The sequence below is a fragment of the Garra rufa genome, chromosome 2 (assembly GCF_049309525.1).
Source record: "Garra rufa chromosome 2, GarRuf1.0, whole genome shotgun sequence".
Taxonomy (NCBI): Eukaryota; Metazoa; Chordata; class Actinopteri; order Cypriniformes; family Cyprinidae; genus Garra; species Garra rufa.
The window spans coordinates 60,823,601-60,847,080 of record NC_133362.1 but is presented as its reverse complement, the minus strand read 5'-3'; the positions used below and the strand labels follow the sequence as shown (position 1 = coordinate 60,847,080).

The window sequence follows — 23,480 nt, the reverse complement described above, 5'->3', positions numbered from 1 at the left end:
ATGTTCCTGGAGGCACACAATTTGATTTTTTTTCTTTTTTCTTTTTTAGCGCTTTTTACAATACAAGTTGTGTCAAAGCAACCTTACAGTAAAAATAATAAGATAAAATGTCAATAAAAGTGCAAAAGTTCCATATTGCAGCAAAGTCAAATTGGAGAGGACTCATCTGGTTCCCATGGTCTTGTGCCGGTGGCTGTTTAGGGTAGGAGTTCTTTCTGATGATCTGTCCCTGGGGCTCATCTAGTTGACACGGTATCCGCTGACATTCGGCTGTAGGTGTTTATCCACCTCTTGGTACGGACTGGATCCGGGGGACTGCAGTGACCATCTGATCTGGATACGGACTGGATCTGGTGGATATGGTGACCTGGGAATAAGAAACAAACAGACTAATATTAATGTAGATGCAAGAGTTCCAAGTTGCCACAAAATCAGATTGGAGAGGACTCATCTGGTTTTCGCAGTCTTGCGTCGGTGGCCGTCTAGGTGATGGGGTCTTCACTGATGATCTGTCTCTGGGGCTCATCTAGTTGATGTGGTCTCTGCTGACATTCAGGGCTGTAAAGGATATCTCTGGGTGCTGATGGGTACAGACTGGATCCGGGGGACTGCAGTGAAACGTCTGATCTGGATACATGATCGGTGGCTACGGTGACCTCGGAATAAGAAGGAAAGATACTAGTATTAGCGTAGATGGCATTCTTCTTCTGATGCAACGAGTACATCAGGTGTTTTGGGAAGTTACCCTGGTTCCGGTTGACCTAAATAATGCAGCCTAACAATCCTTTAACGGATTTGGATTGGAAAATGTATTAAGTGTAGGCCAGGTTAAAGAGATGGGTCTTTAATCTAGATTTAAACTGACAGATTGTGTCTGCCTCCCGAACAGTGTTAGGTAAATTGTTCCAGAGTTTGGGCGCTAAATGTGAAAAGGACCTGCCGCCCGCAGTTGATTTTGATATTCTAGGTACTATCAAACACTGCATATTTTGCATCTCTCCTTTGACTGATCATTTGTCATCCATTTTAGGTCTTGGTGCAGGGGTGCCCAACCCTGTGCCTAAAGATTTACCATCCTTCAAAGTTTAGGTCCAAACCAGATCAAACACACCTGAACCAGTTAATTATTCACCTAATTGGAGAAACATGAAGAACATGCAGTGTTTAGGGGCCTCAAGGAACGTGGTTGGGACTTGCCGTAACAGCCCATTTTTATGATTGGCTAACATTGCCCATTAATAAAACCTCAGAAAGAATTATTGTGTGATAAATTGTTCATCTGATGGTTGAGTGGGGAGTTTGTCCATTTTCCTAGCCTTTCTTATTTTTGTTGCATTTGATCCCCTAGAAGACATTAACAAAATGGTACATCATAATTGAGATCAATCTTTTTCTAGGTTTCCTAAACTATTATTAGATTGAATAAACTGTATAGCAGCCAGCTTAAATCTATAGGACCATCATGATATGCAATCTAGCATACATGTATTACAAATCTACATGATTGGTGTTACCTGCTCTGTGGCATTAAACTGGGGCCCAACAGCACTGAAAGAGAAGGAAGTACTGAATGAAACTGAAGAGAAAGATCAGTTTGAGAATCATGTTTTCATAACTGGAAAAAAATCATTTTGTTGCTTACAATCAGAAAATACATCTACACAAAAAAGAGCTCAAAAGGCAAGAACTAGGAGTTTCAATGAACAAGGAGAATTTAAAGTCCACAAGAAAATTCACACCAGAGAGAGGCATTTCATCTGCCAACAGTGTGGAAAGAGTTTCAGTCACAAAGGAAACTTTAAGGTCCACAAGAAAATTCACACCGGAGAGAGGCGTTTCATCTGCCAACAGTGTGGAAAGAGTTTCAGTCAAAATAGAAACCTTAAAACACACATGAGAATTCACACAGGAGAGAAGCCTTTCATCTGCCAACAGTGTGGAAAGAGTTTCAGTCAAAATACAAACCTTAAAGTCCACATGAAAATTCACACAGGAGAAAAGTCTTTCAAGTGCCGTCAGTGTGGAAAGAGTTTCAGTCAACAAGGAGAATTTAAAGTCCATATGAAAATTCACACTGGGGAGAAGCATTTCATCTGCCAACAGTGTGGAAAGAGTTTCAGTCAAAATAGAAACCTTAAAACACACATGAGAATTCACACAGGAGAGAAGCCTTTCATCTGCCAGTGTGGAAAGAGTTTCAATCAAAATACAAACCTTAAAGTCCACATGAAAATTCACACAGGAGAAAAGTCTTTCAAGTGCCGTCAGTGTGGAAAGAGTTTCAGTCAACAAGGAGAATTTAAAGTCCATATGAAAATTCACACTGGGGAGAAGCATTTCATCTGCCAACAGTGTGGAAAGAGTTTCAGTCAAAATACAAACCTTAAAGTCCACATGAAAATTCACACAGGAGAAAAGTCTTTCAAGTGCCGTCAGTGTGGAAAGAGTTTCAGTCAAAATAGAAACCTTAAAACACACATGAGAATTCACACAGGAGAGAAGCCTTTCATCTGCCAACAGTGTGGAAAGAGTTTCAGTCAAAATACAAACCTTAAAGTCCACATGAAAATTCACACAGGAGAAAAGTCTTTCAAGTGCCGTCAGTGTGGAAAGAGTTTCAGTCAACAAGGAGAATTTAAAGTCCATATGAAAATTCACACTGGGGAGAAGCATTTCATCTGCCAACAGTGTGGAAAGAGTTTCACTCAAAATAAAAGCCTTAAAGTCCACATGAAAATTCACACTGGGGAGAAGCCTTTCATCTGCCAGTGTGGAAAGAGTTTCAGTCAAATACAAAACCTTAAAGTCCACATGAAAATTCACACAGGAGAGAAGTCTTTCATCTGCCAACAGTGTGGAAAGAGTTTCATTCAAAAAGCATCCCTTAAAGTCCACATGAAAATTCACACAGAAGAGAGGCGTTTCATCTGCCAACAGTGTGGAAAGAGTTTCAGTGAAAATAGACAGCTTAAAAGGCACATGAGAACTCATACAGAAGAGGAGTGTTTCATCTGCCAACAGTGTGGAAAGAGTTTCTCTAGTAGAAGATACCTTAACATTCACATGAGAATTCACACTGGAGAGAAGCCTTACACATGCAAACAGTGTGGAAAGAGTTTCAGTCAACAAGGATACCTTTACAAGCACATGAAGATCCACAATAGAGAGAAGGCTGACAGATCCCCTCAGTGTGGAAAGAGTTTCAACCAAAATGTATAAAAATTCTGATTGGTTGAGCTACATCTGAAGCTGTTGTAAATTACTCTACAAACCGTCATTATTTGTTGTCTATGTGTTGCTCGGAAAAAAACAAAAACAATGTAGGGTCTGGACCAATCAGACACAGTTCATTAGATTTACCAAATAATCAATTTTTCATTAGATTAAGAAATGATCACAGACCCCCCTCACCCAATCCACAACACTGGCAGCCATGATAAATGGTCTTAGTATGGCATCCAGGACTCCTCTGCCAGACCAGATAATCTTTACGACTCAAAAGTATGTAGAGAGAATTTTTATAATTCCAACTAATACTCAAAAAAAGGACACATACTGCCATAAGAACTGACTTTTATTAATTTTTGGAAAAAAACTTAGTGTGAATGAACACACATATCCTTAGATCATTGTGTATTTTATTACTGTTCATTTCTTTTGTATTGTGTAATGTTTTTATTAATGTGTTATGATAGATCACTATGTAGTATAACCACACATATAACACATTTGATCTCATTGAATTTGTATTTTGATGATCTAAAACATGCTATATGTTATCTTTTGATACCTATGCAACATATTAGTGTTTTAAGAATCATAAACTTTCCCTCCAAAAGCAAAAAAGTCACCATTGGCTCTCTAGCCTTCCAATTATCAATTGATCTCCCGTGGGCTTCTGGGATAGAAAAGTAGAAAAGTATACCTCGATCGGCACTTCGAAATTTGGGCGGGACGCAGTAGGCATCCAGGGATCTCTCGCTTACACTTTTGTGGTTACTCTTCTCACGACCCATTTCCCCTACTATATAGTAGTTAAGTAGGCATATTCGAACGATACTTAGGTATACGTACACCTGAATCTCGCGAGAAAAAGTGCTTCATCCTGGTAAATCTCGCCTACTCTTTTGTGGTGTTTGAGATTTCATGCATACTTTTTCTTCGCCTACTGCTTTTTGCCTACTAAATAGTATGGAAGTATGCGATTTCGGATGCAGCCACTGTCTGTATATGTCTTCTTGTAAATAAACTACCAGTGCTTTTTCAAACTTCTCAATGTCTCGTTGGAAGGGCCCTTGGAAGTCTACCAATGAAGTGTGGAGCTACTTTGTGCCTCGTAAATGGTGTAAAACAGTGATTTATTTACATTGCTAGTCCGATGCCCGATCCACCCTCAGCAACAGCCTGTTTTTAGCATCGGCTAACTAGTGCCAGATTTCGAAGTGCAGGGGACAAACCGAGATGAACTATGAAAGGTAAGTTCACACTCAGTGTCATGATTCATTACACTTTAGATCAATATCACACCGGACTTCTCCTTTAACTAAAAACAAAATTTTTCAAGAGTTCGCCAAGTAGGAATAACTGCAGTTCAGGAGCAATGGACATAATAAAAGGTCCAGGCATGCTGAAAGGTTGGGGAGAAGAGAAACTGGACAAAGCTGTCTGTGGGGGTGTGGTTAGGAGTACTTTCTGTTGAACCCATTTACTTTTTGGCAGGGCCATTGCTCCAGACTTCGTTTTGGCTGTTCATTGACATGACAGCCTGATTTTGGAGGCCTGTAAACACAAGCTTTTGAAAACAGGTTTTAAAGCAGGGGTGTTAAACTCAGTTCCTTGAGGCCCGCACTGTGTTGTTCCAACCCTGCTCCAACACACGTACTATGCAGTTTTCAATTAAGCCTGAAGGACTTGGATCAGGTGTGTTTAATTAGGATTGCATCTAAACTTTGCAAGGTTGTGGCCCTCCAGGACTGGAGTTTGAAACCCCTGTTTTTGCAAAAAGTCATTCACTCATCCCACCCGTGAATTACGGCTATGAAAATAAGTAATGTGAAACACTAACAAATGCAATTATGAGAAATATTTTTATTACAGCAGTCTTCAACAGTAAAACCAACCCAGGTAAAAAAAAAAGTGCACTAAAATACACTTTATTTAAGTATACTTAGTACACTTTTCAGTAATGTACTAAAAGTGCTCTATTTTCGCACACTAATTTTGTACTTATTGTACTAAAAAATAGTATTAAGTATATGTTAAGATAAACTTAATACCATCTAAGTGTACTCAACTGTGCTATTTTGAGACACCATGAAATTGAACTAAAATGTGCTTTCAACATACTATATCTGTATTTAAAAATATATATTTAGTTACAACTAAAAATACACTTGAACCCTACTTTTAAACATTTATAAATATATTTATGACTAATTTAAAGTATAACAATAATATATTAAAAGAATATACAAAGTGTGAAAAAAGTGTGCTAAAATACAATTTAAGTACACTTAGTGCACTTCCCGAATGTACTTAAAGTGCTCTATTTTCAGGCACTGATTTTGTACTTAATATACTAAAAGTTATTCTTAAGTACTCCTTAAGATAAACTTAATACCATGTAAGTACATTTTTCCAAAAAATTTATTTTGTTACCACTTATAATACAATTGAAACATATTTCATAAACCTTTAAATATACTAATTATACATAAAAAATAAACTTACTGATTATTTAAAATACAATAATAATATATAACAAATGTATACAAGGCTTATTTATAATGTATTGCCCACATGTTTTTATTAATAAAAAATACACTTATTAATTATTTAAAATACATGAATAATATATAAAAAATGTATACAAAGCGTATTTATAATGTATTTTTTATTAATAAAAATATGTGGGCAAGACATTATAATTACGCTTTGTATAAATTTATTATATATAATTGATATATTTTAATTAATTAATAAGTGTATTATAATGAATAAAAATGTATGGGCAATACATTATAAACACGTTGTCACGAAACGTGTAGGAAAGCAAAAAATAACGTCTTCAATAAAAAGTCTTCAATAAATCCTCAGGCAGAGTAACAATAGACAGGAATGGCGGGAGAAGACGCGCACACAACGAAGGAACATAGGTGTAACGCTTGTAGCCGGACAAAGAAACAAGGAAATCAAACAAACTTATAAAGGGGAGATAATTACAACAACAGGTGGAGGAGATCACACTAATGAGCAGGAAGACCAAAAAAGGGCATGGGAGAAACCAAACAGACAGTCCAATGGGGGAAACACTGGGAAAAACCAAGAAAAACAGTCCAAGGGCGTGACATACATTTTGTATACATTTATCATATATTATTCATGTATTTTAAATAATTAAGAAGTGTATTTTTTATTATTAAACATATGTGGGCAATACATTATAAATATGCTTTGTATGCATTTATTATATATTATTCATGTATTTTAAATAATCAACAAGTGTTTTTTTTGTAATAAAAATATGTGGGAAATACATTATAAATATGCCTTGCATACATTTGTTATATATTTATGTATTTTAAATAATCAACAAGTGTATTTTTTATTGATAAAAATATCTGGGCAATACATTATAAATACGCTTTGTATACATTTGTTATATATTATTCATGTATTTTAAATAATCAGTAAGTTTATTTTTTATGTATAATTAGTATATTTAAAGGTTTATGAAATATGTTTCAATCCTATTAGAAGTGGTAACAAAATAAATTTTTTGGAAATGCTGAGATAGTATGTTAAAAGCACATTTTAGTTAATCTTCATGGTGTCTCAAAATAGCACAGTTGAGTACACTTAGATGATTTTAAGTTTATCTTAAGGAGTACTTAAGAATAACTTTTAGTATATTGAGTACAAAATTAGTGGCCGAAAATAGAGCACTTTAAGTACATTAGGGAAGTGCACTAAGTGTACTTAAATTGTATTTTAGCACACTTTTTTCACACTTTGTATATTCTTTTAATATATTATTGCTTTACTTTAAATTAGTCATAAATATATTTATAAATGTGTATTTCTAGTTGTAACTAAATATATATTTTTAAATACAGATATAGTATGTTAAAAGTTCAATTTCATGGTGTCTCAAAATAGCACAGTTGAGTACACTTAGATGGTATTAAGTTTATCTTAACATAAACTTAATACTATTTTTTAGTACAATAAGTACAAAATTAGTGTGCGAAAATAGAGCACTTTTAGTACATTACTGAAAAGTGTACTAAGTATACTTAAAGTGTATTTTAGTGCACTTTTTTTTAACCTGGGAGAATTACCACACTCAAAATCAGTTTAAGTGTTAGTGCTAATGATGCATTCATATTAAGTGTACTTTAGTACAACTTTTGAGAAAATGTACTTCTACTACAATACATTACTAATAGATTTTTTATATATTAACTTATTTTAAACTTAGGATTAGTATGTAAACAGTCTACTAATAATCAACTAATGTTTAAAGCATTTAAAGCACACTTTTGAAAAACACACTAATAAAACTCTTTTGCATGTTTTTTCTGTAGTATACTTTATTTTAGTACACTAAACATTTAAGTATTACTGGTATTTAGTATACTTTTGTCAAGTGTACTAAAGTCCTACTGAAGTATAAACATACTTTTAATTAGTGTATTTATAGTGTATAAACATCACACTTTTTTTAACACAAAAAAATAACAATGTACTAAAAATGTATTTGCGGGTATTTAAGTGTATTTTCATTGCATTTAAGTATTTTGTTTTTCACCTGGGTTAGAATGTTTTACTTATTTGTGGTTATAGCTTTTAACAGTATGATTACCTCCTCCATAGTTATAACATATTATAAGTCTCATATCTTGCCATGTTTCTCATGTCACTTTACTTAGAGCATACAAAGACCACTTATAAGTAATTATAATAATATTTCCCAAAGAGCCATAAGATCAGGTGTTAGATTAGATAAATGTGTAATATGACACATTAGTATTATCAGTTTGATTATTTTGATGGTACCCTTTAGACAGCTTTTTATAAGTAACTCTGCAACTGCATGTCAGCTAACAGTAATTTTTATGTAATAATTTTTAAATTAGTATGCAAAATATATGCTAACACTGTATTTTTGGTTCCCCAAATGACAAACTGATTATAAGTAACTTTGCAAGCATGTAAACCTTCTACTACCTAGCCTAACCTTAACTTAAGTCTACTAATACTCTAAGGAGTGTTAGTTGACATGTAGTTGAAAAGTTGCGTATAGTCAATAGACTAAGGGGACCATCAAAATAAAATATAATATAAATGAAAAAAATAAATGTAATATGATATAGTCCATTGTAAATTAGGTAGAATAAATATGTGTGTTATAAATAATCATAATCTTAAAAGTTATAACCTCAAATACTCAAGTATTATAATGTATTATAATTGTTGTTATGAGTATTTATGAGATAATATAACATATTATAAGGTTTATTATAATGCATTATGCATTCATTATAATGCCTTAGAAATACCCTCATAATGTATTATAAATAGGGGCTTCATAGAAAGTGTTACCGACATTTATTTATAATCAAGTCCAGAGAAAATTGAAGCTTTTGATATTAATCTACTTCAAAACTAGGTGTAAGTTTATTATTCTTCCACTTCAGTGAACTTAAAATTAACTATTGTTACTTACCTTAGCCTAGTCTACTGCACACAAAATGGCTACAATGGTGTGATATCCATACTTAAAAATACATGTTAATTAAAACATCTGAATTGTACTGGTTTATTTTGTACGTCAGCAAGCCTACAATACAATGACCCAGCGTAAAATGGTTATATAACACAAAAACAAACATAACGTGCGTACGTAGTGTGAAAAACATCTTCCAGTATTTACAACAGCTTATTAAATGATTAGGCTACAGTATATAACACAGGTTAACCATTCTTTGAAAACATCCAGTTCATGAAAATATCTACTACAGCTTAAATGATTACAGTGTATAAAACAGGTCAAGCATTCTTAAAACTAAGTGTTTAGTATCCCTGCAACAACACTACCTTAAACAGTTTCTTCCTCAGACTTTTGCTCTGCAGTTGCAAAGTATGAACCTTTGCCACATGGTGTTGTCTCAACTTATGAAAGGTACAGACAACCAGTGAAATTAAGTTAAAGTGGTGGTTGTCTATGCCATCTTGAGTGTCAACAATGTGATCACAAAGACCAAATATGTCCTCAGACCCTACTTCTGCTTTCACAACTCTGTTTAACAGAGACACTGGGCACTGATGGGCTGCTGAGTTGATGTTAGAGGCCCGTCGGACGCAATGCTCAGCGGAGCGGATCACCTTAACAGTACCTTGACTTGGTATTACTAGGCCTCCGTTGTTTCTGAGGGTGAGCAGATGGTAGTTATCGCCAAAAGATGGTGTGGTCGAAACTACCAAACTACTACGACATACATGGCATGCAAGTTTTCTCATGACTTGCCTAACTACAAATCCCGCAATGTAAACAAGTGCGTTTTCAGTTAGACAACCAAAGCTTGTTGCTAAATAACTGTGGTCCAACACAACCCCAGAGATTGGCTGAAAGGGAGAGGATGCAATGTTGTCATCGCCGTCCTCAGCTGGCACCACAGATGACATGTCGACAGCTGACAGACACATGGTGTATCCTGTGGTTGAACGCTGCCTGTCTTCCCTGGAGCAATGCCACAGCGGACCATAATGCACCGGAAATAATTCTGGAAGTGAGCAACAGTTGGATTATTGTTCCATCCACCTGAAGTTAAAAAGGTAAGTATATTCCAGGTAAGTATTTCGGACAAGTGTGTTTTTAACAGCTGTATCCAGTAGGTGTGGAAGGTGTGTGAATGTGTGTCTTGATTATGTGTGTTTTTGTAGAATTCTGTTTGTTTTCTCTCAACAACATTGCTCACTTCAATCTCAGCTCCTACCTGAGGCCCTGATGGAGTTGAAAAACAATTCCAAGTGGTCTTGGCTAAAGCTGTATGTGCACACATATCGCTGTCCCTCAAGTAGCTCTGGTATCATCATGGTGAAGGAGTTGATGTTGATAACAAAACCGGTCACAGATAGATACCTTTAAAATAAAGAAAAGAGACTTCAATATTCCAACATTGACTATATGAAACAATAAACTTAGTCTTTTAATATTTACTTTAAATATTGTAAATAGCATTGCATTATTTGAACTGGAACATACCAGGTTAAGTGAGACAAATTAAAGGGGAAAATGATCTAAATGTAATGTCAGGTCAGAGTGCGTTTTAGTGACTGAAGCTCCTACCACTCTCTACCCCAACAAACCTCCTTTTGTGATGCCTTGTTAAAATGTCATGCAGTGCATGTGAAATCTCTCTACTCATTTATCCAAGTTTCCCTTTAATTTCTCACCCATCTGAGCATGTAAAATGTAGGCTTTGCAATGTGACCTTGTTGAGAACATTTGTAATAAAGTCACAAGAACATTGAGTAGAAGGATAGAAGCCAGAGAAAGATAGCAAAGAGGTAGACCTATTGATGTGGAATGTGTCAGGTTCTCAGAGACTTTGCTTGGGCAAAAAATCCTAAATAAGAAAAACATTCTTAAGTGTTGTGAAATACATGGAGACTGTTTTTTTATAGGCTTTATAGACAGATGAGTTGAGAGTGGCTCATATCGAATTCTTAACATTAATTCCTACTTTTTTTGCAATTAACATGCATTTTTTCTCATCCACACGCAACAAGTGTTTTTCTGTCCGGTGGTCATGTCTTAAAGCTATGGTCTACAATTTCTAATATTTCAATTATTAATAACCTCGTTTAGATGCTGGTTATGGTTCTACAGTACAATCCTAATAATACGAAGAGAAAAAAGAATGAAAAAAATCCATTCACTCTATTGGGTGTACACCCGCAGAGAAATTGACCAATGTAAGCTGTCCGGCCGGACAGCTTACATTGGTTAACTGCTCTCATCCAATCCCCTGCTCCACTTGCGTCTGCACCCACTGCACACCACCCCGCCCCCTCCAGCGACATGAAATTTCGCGCGAAATTAGGCACCATCAACTCAGCAATGGAGAAAAACCAGACAGCAAACCGCAAACAAACAAACAAACAAACAGACAGCAGCAAGCGGCCCCTGCTCGCCCCAACAGTCAAGGTTGGAAGAAAGAGAAAGTCAATTGAGGAAAGAGCAGAGATAAAAAAAAAATGTGAAGAATGCCGGACTCAAAGCCGAATCAATATAGGGTCCACCATTGCCCGTTGGTGTCAGCTTCAGAGAAACCTTGGACTTAAAACCGACGCTGACGTGGCTGACTTTTTGTTGAGCAGGTAAGCATTTATTTATACTTTTATGGTGTGGTGTATTACATAAATAGCTTTTTATCAATCTGACAACATGATCATGCTACTGGTCGGCATTGGAATGTTAGCCGTTCAGCATCGCCTATCACGGGTCAAAGTAATTATATTTCTTGAAGTGCTTGACTATTTCAGTATGCCTAACGTTAGCGGTTTTCTGTTCGAGCCGATAGAACATTGCATGTGTTGCTAATCTTGCGTGTGCGTGAACTCAAACGTGTGCCTCTGAGCTATTTTGTTAGGACAATGGTGACATTGCATTGTTGATGAAGCAACTACGTTCAAGTGTCGAAAGTTAACTTTACATATGATGTGTCATTAGCGAGGTCATTAGATTGAAGCGACTAAGCAATCCGACATCGCACATGGTACATCCCTGTTCCATGTTTACTCCTGCTTGACTGAGTGACGTTGTTCAGGTCGTTTCCCGGTGGGAGGGATCAGGTAGCACAGAGGGGAGGGGTGTGCGTGTGGAGGGGCGGGATGAGTTTTTTAAAAATTCAGGCTTTCTCGACTGATTTTCAACATCGTAGACTACAGCTTTAACTTTGCAAATTCCAGTATTGCATTAGTATTGTATCTTTCTCATGGGCATTTAATAGATTTTGACTTTTCAGTCTGAGGTAAATATCTTTTTTGGCTCATTTTATCTGTAAAAGAAAACGTGCCTAATAATTCTGCACACCTGAATATAAGGAGTTTTTCACTTCCAGCCTTCATCAACATATATATCACTTATAAATAATTAAATACAAAATGAATAGTAGTTAAGATTGACATGGTTTGGAATTGGTCAAATGTGCTTGGAAAAAAATATGACCACAATATCAACGTGTCTAATAATTATGCACACAGTGTATATTCCACCAGTACACACACACGCACACATCTCACACCTAGCCATTTCCTGCTGCACTGACTGCCCATTTGACTTGAACCTTCTTTCTTGTGCTGACTGTGCACTGACACTGGACTGGCTCCCCATTTTCTGTTGTCCAACACTTAAGGTGTTGGTCAACATTTTGGGTTGACTTTAACACTTAAGCAGTGAACACTGATATTATATGACCTATGTATTACAGTGTATGTACACAACTGTTAGTAAGTCAACAATGAAAATTGCTAATTCTTTTATGTAGGCCTACCTCATCACGCTACAGGCTGCAGTGACCTCCTAAACACCTATATTCTTGAAGCACCTACATCTAACGTTACTCTGAGAGCTAATCTTACTTACTATATTTAACCTGTCTCTGTAATATATCGCCTCACTGGTATTAGTGATAACTAACACTTAAACATGTCCGAATTTGGAAGAAAAAAAACAACTTACCTGAGACGATGAGTGCGCACCTGGTTGCTGGTCCGCCATTTTTGCGCCACTGGTTTAAAACGGTGACGGGGCGCATGCGCGGACCGTGGAATCGATTAATCTTCATTCGGATAGTAATGCCTGGGAATGTGATGACGTATTTTTGATACTTATTTCGCACACCGGACTTCGTGGTCGTAATTCGCATGTTGTGCTTGTAACACAGGTGTTGTGAAAACAAGTGTTGTGTCTGTGAACTGTCATAGTCGTAAATTTTGGAGTTGTATTCTAACAAACACAGAAAATCTCGTATCTGTAAACTGTCGTGGCCGTAGATTTTGGAATCCAATTCTGACAAAAAACATAATTACATACAATAGTTTTAAATTACGCACAAGTAAATTAAAATTACACACAGATGCTTTGAATTACGTAGGATTATTTTTGACAGTGATTTTATTCCATAGTAAGCTTTTGACCTCAACTGCAATTGTGGCTCAATGCAGTTGGCAAGAAACAACGGGGTGTATGTTTGTAGAGTAATTTACAACAGCTTTGGCTCAACCAATCAGAATCAAGGACCGGAACTGTCCGTTCTAGACATTTTGTTTAAAACTCTGTCCATGTTAAGGGCATCTGTTAGACTTCCTCTCTATTGTGAATCTTCATGTGCCTGCCAAGGCTTCCTTTTTGACTGAAACGGTTTCCACACTGTTTGCATGTGTAAGGCTTCTTCTCTCCAGTGTGAACTCTTTTGTGAATGTAAAGGTAAACTTTACGAGTGAAACTCTTTCCACACTGTTGGCAGGTAAAAAGGCTCTCTGTAATGTGAACATTCTGGTGAACTTTAAGGTTTCCACTTTCACTGCAACTCTTTCCAGACTGTGGGGATCTGTAAGGCTTTTCTCTATTGTGAATTTTCTTGTGACTTTCAAGGTGTCCTCGTTGACAGAAACTCTTTCCACACTGTTTGCATGTGTAAGGCTTCTCTCCAGTGTGAACTCTCATGTGAATGTTAAGGCTTCCTTTTTCAGTGAAACTCTTTCCACACTGTTTGCATGAGTAAGGCTTCTCTCCAGTGTGAATTTGTATGTGTCTGTTAAGGCATTCTTTACGAGTGAAACCCTTTCCACACTGGCTGCATATATAAGGCTTCTCTTCAGTGTGAAATCTCATGTGTCTGTTAAGGCATCCTTTTTCAGTGAAACTCTTTCCACACTGTTGGCATGAGTAAGGCTTCTCTCCAGTATGAATTTGTATGTGTCTGTTAAGGCATCCTTTACGAGTGAAACTCTTTCCACACTGTTTGCATGTGTAAGGCTTCTCTCCAGTGTGAATTCTCATGTGCATTTTAATGTGTCCTTGTTCTTTGAAACTCTTTCCACACTGACAGCAAGTGAAAATACTCCTAGTTCCCATCTTTTGAGCTCTTTCTTGTTTAGAAGTCTTTTCTGACTGTAAGGAACAAAAAGACTTTTCTCCAGATACGAAATCATGAAGATTCCCAAACTTATCTTTCTCTTCAGGTTCATTCAGATCTTCTCTCTCCTCTTTCAGCGCTGTTAGGTCTAAGGTGGAAAAACAAAGAGATAAAAGTTAACCCCAGTTTAATGACACAAAGCAATAAACATCAAAACATGTAGATATGTAATGCATGTGTGTTAGATCCTATTCCAGGGCGTCCAAACCTGATCCTGGTCGGCCGGTACCCTACAGAGTTTAAGTTGGCCGTTATACAATTAAATCTAGGAAGTCTATACAGACTGATCTCAATTATTATATACCATTTTTACGTCTCCCAGGGAATAAAATAAAATTCAAATCACACACACCAGGAACATGCAGCCGGAGCACTGGGCAACTAATGCTGTTAAACTGACCTGGTCTGAGGAAGGCTAACCGTCAGGCTAAGCTGAATCCTGTAACACGGACCAATAGGAACGCACTGATTTTACTTACCACTGACTCTCACGTATACAATTATTTTGACTTTAGTATCAGTCCAAACATAAAAGTATATAGACATTTTTTCACAAATAATAAATAAAATGAATAAAATTTAGTCTGCAACCAACTGTATTTAATGTATTGTGCCTAAGATTTAATGACTATGTTTTTAAAATATGAAAACAATTTATCATGGTTGCTACTTGCACATTCAGTTGATCAGACGTTTCTAGCCATGCAGCTTTTCTCTCTGGGTTTATGACAGCTGTACCTTCTATCTCTAGTCTTTAAACTACTAAATTAAAAATGAAATAATAGAAAACAGCCTACATTTTAACTGGTGACTCTTGAAAGTGAGGGGAGCACTGCTGCGCTCAACTATAAAAGACTTGGCTCTCAGATCGAGAGAACTCACATGTTTCATCCAAGACTGGTAGCTTTATCAGGCATTACATGCAGACAAAATGAAAAGTACATCGAAAATGTTCTGAAGACAATTCTGAAAGGTTTCCTTCAGAGATACAGTGATATAAAACATTGATTTTGAAACATAGTGCTCATGTTTGTTCAACAAAGTTAAAGCCTTCTGGAAAATCTATTTGTGGCGGTCAGTTTTGATATTGTGGTCATGTTATATGATATTTGTGTCGCCACAAATAAATCAATGTATGTAAAACACCACAGAACAACAACCTGAGCCCAATTTATGCCTACTCATCACCTTAAAGTGTGTTTAACAACTTGTACATTACAATCTTACACCTCACATAATTACATCAGAATTTATCTTAAAGGAACACTCCACTTTTTTTGGAAATAGGCTCATTTTCCAACTCCCCCCGAGTTAATAAGTTGATTTTTACCGTTTTGAAATCCATTCAGCCGTTCTCCTGTTCTGGCGATATCACTTTTAGCATAGCTTAGCATAAATCATTGAATCCTATTAGACCAGTAGCATCGCGTTCAAAAATGACCAATGAGTTTCGATATTTGTCCTATTTAAAACTTGCCTCTTCTGTAGTTATATCGTGTACTAAGACCAGCGGAAATGTAAAGCTGCGGTTTTCTAGGCCGATAAGATTAGGAACTACACTCCCATTTCGGCGTAATAGTCAAGGAAGTTTGCTGCCGTAATATGACCGAAGCAGGCGCATTAATATCACAAAGCGCCTGAAATTAGATCCCAGCTAGGTAACTTCCAATGTGACCGGTGCTAAGCTTGTGTAATTCCGGTTGTTGCAGCTGTCAGAGTTGCAGCTGGTAAATTGTTAGTGGCTGGATTTACCTGTGTGTGATTAGCTATGGTTCTGTGCATTGTAAGGGGCTGTGATAGTAAGTCGAAGACGTACTCTACTACCATGTTTCATAGAATTCCCACGAAAAAAAAGCAATTCCGACTAATGAATCAATGGCTGGCTGCTCTGAACATGGATCTCAAAACACTGTTAGCAACGATCAAGAAATGGCGTGTTTGCTCCGAGGATTTTGAACCAGATGACTATTTGGATAGTTTTACCGGTACTACAGCACGGCGTCTAAAGGACACGGCGATCCCAACAATCTTCAAACTAACGTTACAGACAGGACAACGAGGAGCATCGCCCATGGCTGTAAGTGTAACATGATGTTGTTGGCTAACGTTACCTGTGAAATGCAACCCCTGACGACTATGTTTGGGCGAACAGTTGGCCTAGTATTTGCTATGACCAAATTCCATGTATGATTGCAAAAGAAAGTTATTGCGAACAGTCGGTGGTGTTTAAAGTCAGTTTTGAGTAAAAGTGTTCATCATGAATATAAGCCTAAAATGCAAACTGACAGTATGCATTTAAAATCTTTATATTATATATTGTAGGGCTGTCCCCGAATAGTCGAAGATTCGATGCATCGATATGCGGAGCCTGATTCGACCACCGATCTCACAGTCGAATCTTCGCGGGTGAAACGAGCATCATACCATTTTGCCAATATGGGGGTGCTCAATGTCTAATTGCACACAGAACTACTGGTTTTGTACGGTTATATTAAGTTATATACAGCCTTTGATTATGATAATGCAGTAAAAACAAAAGTGAAAAGAAAGAAGCGTTCAGTAAATATTTTAACGTGTTTGTGAATAATTCCAACCACCCCTGTGACAAATTTAATTTTCACTTTCTCTGATGCATGACGAGATGAGGACCATCTTGACGCGTTTTTGCAGTTGGAGGCGCCTCTTTTGAATGGTTTTCTGTTGGCAGTGAGCGTTCTGTGCCCTGTTTATGCGCCCCCGGCTGCTGCGCCTCGCGTTTTGCAGGAGCGCTCTGAGCGCCTGAAGTTGAAAAAAAAAAATCAACTCTGAGCGGAAAAACACCCAACGTCATTCGCGTTCTTTTCCATTGTCCAATCGAATGAATGGAGATGCGGGTCTTCTGTTGTGATGGCGAAAGTTTACCGTTGCTTAAAAAGTCCGGAGACTGCAAGAAATGGAGGAGAAACCTTTGGTGTCTATCGTGGGTAACCCGGAGCTGTATTATTTAGGGTTTCTGCTAATATGACAGTTTACTTAACAGCAAAAAACTAAGTTCTCGCGCTATAATCCTTTGAATTGACTGACAGGACAGCTGTTTTGGTCGTTGCTTAGCAACATAAAAAAACCGCAGCACACTGCTGTTTCATTAAAAGTCACCAAAAAAGGCAGTGCTGTGCGCCTCGCGTTTTTAGAACTAAAAGACGCGTTCTGTGTTTTTATTTAAACCTAAATAAGTTTGTCTGTCAGTTGGCAGGAAGTTTTGGTCGCTTATAAAATAAAATAAAAATAGTTTTACCCTCCTGCTGACTATAGTGTCGTGCCCCTCCCAACCCATTCACACACGCACATAAGATGATTCGACTATCGGTCGACTATAGAAAGATTCGAAAATTCTGATTCGACTATGAAAATTCATAGTCGGGGACAGCCCTAATATATTGTAGTGGTTGCAGGAATAACTTACTCTTGCGACAGCTGGCCATTAGGTCCATTCGGCGTGTGACGTTTTTTCTAGTTTATTTGATCAAACCGGAAAAAAAGTCTACTACTGCAGGATGCACCATTGCATCCAAGTCCTCGGATGTTGCGACATGCAACTTCCTCATCAGGTAGATCCACTGTTGCCATCGATGGCAATACCTGGTCCCACTCGCGACAACACAGGCACTCACTTTCAGTTGGCATGGGCTGGCAAGCCCCACCAGCTCGAATCTGCTCTCCTCATCCCTTCTGTCCCAGGCAGTTCAGACACACTTTCTTGTCTTTCGCGTTCCAAAACCTTAGCTTTGGTGAATTCTGGTTCAAATTGATACGGGTCAGGATCTGCACCAAAGTAAATATCTTCTAAATCGTCTCTCAAAAATGTCTCCATGGCGAGGAACGCTGCCTGTGCTGCATGCACGTTGGATATGTTGACGGAAGTAAACATTTGCACATGTGCTGTGTGATATTACTGCGCCTGCTTCGGTCATATTACGGCAGCAAACTTCCTTGACTATTACGCCGAAATGGGAGTGTAGTTCCTAATCTTATCGGCCTAGAAAACCGCAGCTTTACATTTCCGCTGGTCTTAGTACACGATATAACTACAGAAGAGTCAAGTTTTAAATAGGACAAATATCGAAACTCATTGGTCATTTTTGAACGCGATGCTACTGGTCTAATAGGATTCAATGATTTATGCTAAGCTATGCTAAAAGTGATATCGCCAGAACAGGAGAACGGCTGAATGAATTTCAAAACCGTAAAAATCAACTTATTAACTCGGGGGGAGTTGGAGAATGAGCCTATTTCCAAAAAAAGTGGAGTGTTCCTTTAAATGATTGTGCTCTTGTTTTGGCTTAATTTGTGTTTGTTTTATTGTCAGACTTGCTTTATATTTGGGTCAATGACGTGGCATGTCAATTCTGGTGTCCAAAGCATATTCATAATATTAAAAATGTATACATTTTTAAATGCATTTCATTAAATGACTCAACTTTCCCCTCTTTAATTACTCTTGTGAGAATTCATTATAAATAATTAATCTTTAAGGAACTATTGAGCTCAAAAGTCCCAAAACGTCATTCCGGGTAACTGTCCCGGCTTAAAATCTGAGTACAAAAATACAATAAAAATGTAAATAATAAAAATAAAAATATTTAAAATCTACTTGGGCATAATTGTATTGATGTTTTAAACGATACCTGCAAATATGGTTATAATACTGAGCTTAATTACATTTTAATGACAGAAAGACTTTTGTCCCCAAATTGTGATTTCTGTAATGTCATTCCTGGATAACAGACACCAATGACCATTTTAGACCATAATGCATTGTGGTATGTCATGTGACATAATATTGTATCAAAAAGAAGACCCTGAAGGAGCACCAGAACAAGTGCAAAGGTGAGTAAGCGTCTCTTAAAATGTTGATATTTTGACCTTTTCGGTCACTGATGCACTTTGTAGCAATATCATGTGTCCTTTTGGATAACACTGACAAACTATTTATAATGTTTTTATATGAAAAAACTATCTATTTGATCTAAAAGATTACCTTAAAGCGATGATGGCTAAGTTGTAGTTTTCCATAGGTGGTTAAATTAGTGCCTGATTATAAAGAAAAATATTTGTTTTGTCATTCTTGGATAACAAAAAAACTCTGTTAGCCAGGACATGTCATCCGTTATCCAGAATGACATAAGCATAACAATCTAGTTTTTAATTAACATTTGTAAACTTTTAGGTATAGTTATTATAGTTATATTATTAACATTAACATTATTTACATAATTGTATGTTTTTTGCCGTATTTTTGCTGTCATTCATCTTAATTTCATATGATTCACATTTAATTATCATTGAATTGAACTTTTGCAATGTTAATGGTCAAATCATGAATAATGTAATCATTATTATTAATACATTTCCACATTTGGTAATACTTTATAATAACTACACGTTATTAATCATTATTTAAGCATCATTAAACAGTTAATTCATTAATAAATTTACGATTTAAAATGCAGCTATAAATTCTTAATGCTTGATTTATAAGCCTACCTACAAATATGAAATTAAAGTATGCAAATACAATTATTAAACACATTATAGATATGCTTTTAAATCAAGAATAAAGCATTTATAGCTGTATTTATAAACTGCTTATTAATGTCTTTTAATGCTTTATAAATGATGAATTAACCGTTTACTAATGTTTAACTAATGATTAATAGCGTGCCGTTATTATAAAGTGTTACCCATTTTAAAACTTTTGTATAGCTTCTGGTGTTTTAAGGTCAATTCTTTTCTTCCAGATGCCTCTGTCTAATAAAGAGAGGCAGAGACGGTTCAGAGCCAGAATAAACACAGATGCAGAAGCTAGGGCTGAGTATCTTGGAAAAAAGAGAGCAAGGTATTATGGTGATGATTCAGTGGAATAATAATGTGTCAGTAACAAGCAAACATGAAATATTAATCGAAATAGGTTCACACTCATTTGCAATAAGCCTAAATGTTTTAGCGGTGTAATGTGTTATTACACATCATACACTATACCCCTGGCCATTGTTTATGAAGCATTATAATTTTACAGATTTACTGTAATATTTAGAAAATACGATTGTAATGAAATTGGTGTGTTTACAACCTGCATCTAATACTCATTATTATTATTATTATTATTGTGTGTAGCTACTACAAATCAAGACCAGTTCCCAAAAAGCCTGGTGTACAGCAGATGACCCCTTCTGCTGCAAAGAAGAAAAGGGAGCAGTGGAGGGTAAACCAGAGGAATCGGAGGGAAAGATTAAAGCAGATCAATGAATTAATGAACGACACTCCAGTCTCAATGAATGAGTCTAATCTTGAAGAACCCCAACCCAGAGAGCCAGATGACCCTCAAGAGAATCTCCAGCCACTTGCTTCGTCTTCCCCAGAAAGAAATGGCAACGTGCGAACAAAAAATGCAAACAAAAGTAAACTAAAGAATGAAATAATCAAACTTAAAAGGCAACTTGCTCTGTCAAACAAAAAAAATGAGAAACTAAGAAAACGTCTGCAGAGGGTTAACAAAACTAGAGTAGTGCACGTCAATGAGAAACGGAAGTCACGGGGAGCCAAGAAGTTTGCTGCAGTAAAGAAGGCACAGGTTACTCACTTCCTGTGTAGGGATGAAAATAGTAGACTTCTACCAGGAAAAAAAGACACAGTGACAAAAAAAAGGAGAAAGTTCAAAGAAGAGTCCTACAAAAACCAATGAAAGAGTTACATTTACAACACAATAAAGAAACACAAAAGGAACTCACACTGTCATACAGACAGTTTGTGCGCTTGCGACCCTTCTACATAACGGAACCTAAAACAAGTGATCGCAACACATGCGCCTGTCTTGACCACGAAAACGTCCAAATGCTCGTGCAGAAACTATTTCAAAGTGGCTTTGTAAAAGTGGCAAGCATTTCAGAGTTGTTGGCATCCATCGTGTGTGATCCTCTAAGAAAAAGAAGTTGAAATAATTCCTCAAGAAGTGGGAAAGGGTCAAGACCACCTGCGGTGAGAAGGAATTCACAAACTTTGTGAAAAAAACAGAATGTGGAACGTGGCAGGACCTACAAAAAAATACTGAATGAAAAACTTGATCTGCTTGCCAAACATCACTACAACTGGATACACCAGGTTGAACAGTGCAGACAAGTGAAGGAAACCATCAGTGACACAGAGGTAGTGGTCCACATGGATTTCTCTGAGAACTATGCTTGCAAGCTCCACACCGAGATTCAAGCTTTCCATTTTGGTGGAAGTCGTAAACAGGCCACAATTCACACCAGTGTGGTCTACACGTCAGATGGGAGTCAATCATATGCCACTATTTCAGACAGCCTACGTCATGATGAAAGAGCTGTGTGGGCACACATTGAGCCAATTTTAAAGAAGTTGAAGGAGCAGAAGCCCATTCTTACAAGCATCCACTTCATGAGTGACGGGCCTGTTACCCAATATAGAAATAAGCGCAACTTCTATCTCCTGACCACACTACCGTTTATTTTGGGGTTCAAGGAGGTGACCTGGAATTTCTCTGAGAAAGCCCATGGTAAGGGTGCACCAGATGGCGTGGGTGGCGCTGTAAAGCGCACGGCTGATCAGAGGGTGAAAATGGGAGCTGATATTCAGACACCAAAAGAGCTCTATGAAGCTTTACAGAGCACAGACTCTGCAATCAAGTACTTTTGGGTTTCAGAAGAGGACATCCAAAAACATGATGAAGCTGTACCGGAGAAACTGCCTGTTGTGAAGGGCACAATGAAAATTCACCAGATTGTGTCTCTTACCCCTGGACGGTTTAGGCACAGAGAGCTGTCCTGCTTCTGCAGCCGAGGGAAGGGTGACTACTGTGACTGCTTCAGTCCCAATGAAGTGGACATGAATTGCATAGGTGTGTGAGAATTACCCACCAATGTTCCAGCAACAACACCACATCTTACGATGACACAAGATATAGTTGGAAGGTTTGTGATTGTTAAATATGATGCCCAGCCATTTGTAGGCCAAGTCCTGAGTGTGATGGGTGATGATGAACTTGAAGTGAGCTGCATGCGCCAGACAATGGGCAGAAACGCCTTTGTGTGGCCAACCACCCCAGATGTAATATTTTATTACATATCTGATATGCAAGCCATCCTTTCGGAGCCTGAGCCATTAACAAACCGCTCGTCACAACTATGTATCCCAGACTGGGAGAAATTCCAAAACATGTGGTAGTCACATATCCAAAATCATTGAGGGTGTCCTGAAGTTCATATGGAAATGTTCAAAGGTTCCAATCTTCAGTGTCACAGAACAAAAATACCTGAAGTTCATATGGAAATTTTCAAAAGTTCCAATCTTCTCTTTATTTTATTGTGAATTCATCTGATTAAATATGTTTGTTACACAAATCGTTACGTGAATGCTTACAATGTCACTTATTCAGTAAGTAAAATTTCTAATGTAGGTAATGTTATAACCAAATCAAATGTAGGTACAAAATGTATGAAATATGTTAAGTATTAAATTTTCTATTACAAAATATATGAAATGCTGTTGCATGTATGTGTTGGCTGAATTAATCAGTTTACATAACAAAATGTTGATTAAAACTTTTTTTAAATCATTAAAAACTGTGAGTTTTGCAACTGTCAAGTGTATCTTACTTTGTTTCAAGTTTGAGTGTTGGAAAGAAAAATTATACTGACGATGGTTTTTATGGTAATCCTGAAAAATATTGCAGAATGTCATTCCGTCTAACAGTATGTCATTCTGGCTAACAATGACACAGGCAATTCATTTAACCCATATTTGTGTGTTAGATTACACAATTCAGTTTTTTTGTTGAGTTAATGATAAAACAAGTCTTATTTACTTTATTGGAAAACATTTTTAAACATTTTCCAGTTTTTTTTTTTATTTGGTTCTGAATTTTGAATTAGCAGCAGCCAAAAATGAGCCTGTGTCTATATGAAATCCCAAATTGATTATATTAACTGTGATTTAAATGTAGTTTTCTGAGCACTAATTGTTTGTTGAGCTCCAAATATGGAGATCAGTACATTTGTTTATGCCAACAATGGTAGAAATGTAATTAATTAAACAATTCATTACGTTATCCAGGAATGACATTTTCATGAGGAAAAAAGATCTGATTCATCAAAAAAATGGTTAATTACATTCTTGAAATGTGTAAATATCATTGCATTACATACACAACACTGTAATAAGTATAGAAAGTCCTAACATTTAAATTTTTTGCCAGTTTTATTTTTTTTTTTCACATTT

The 23,480-nt window shown here is 36.8% G+C and overlaps 1 protein-coding gene across 1 annotated transcript in view; it reads left to right on the top strand.

Moving 5' to 3' along the window:
- Positions 1-1,146: 1,146 nt before the first annotated feature.
- The window catches only part of LOC141326018 (uncharacterized), a 301,935-nt gene continuing 279,601 nt past the window's right edge, over positions 1,147-23,480 (top strand). The window contains exons 1-3 of the mRNA XM_073834727.1: positions 1,147-1,198; positions 1,649-2,834; positions 2,919-3,121. Coding sequence (XP_073690828.1) covers positions 1,147-1,198; positions 1,649-2,834; positions 2,919-3,121 — 1,441 coding nt within the window. The remainder of the gene's footprint in view (positions 1,199-1,648; positions 2,835-2,918; positions 3,122-23,480) is intronic.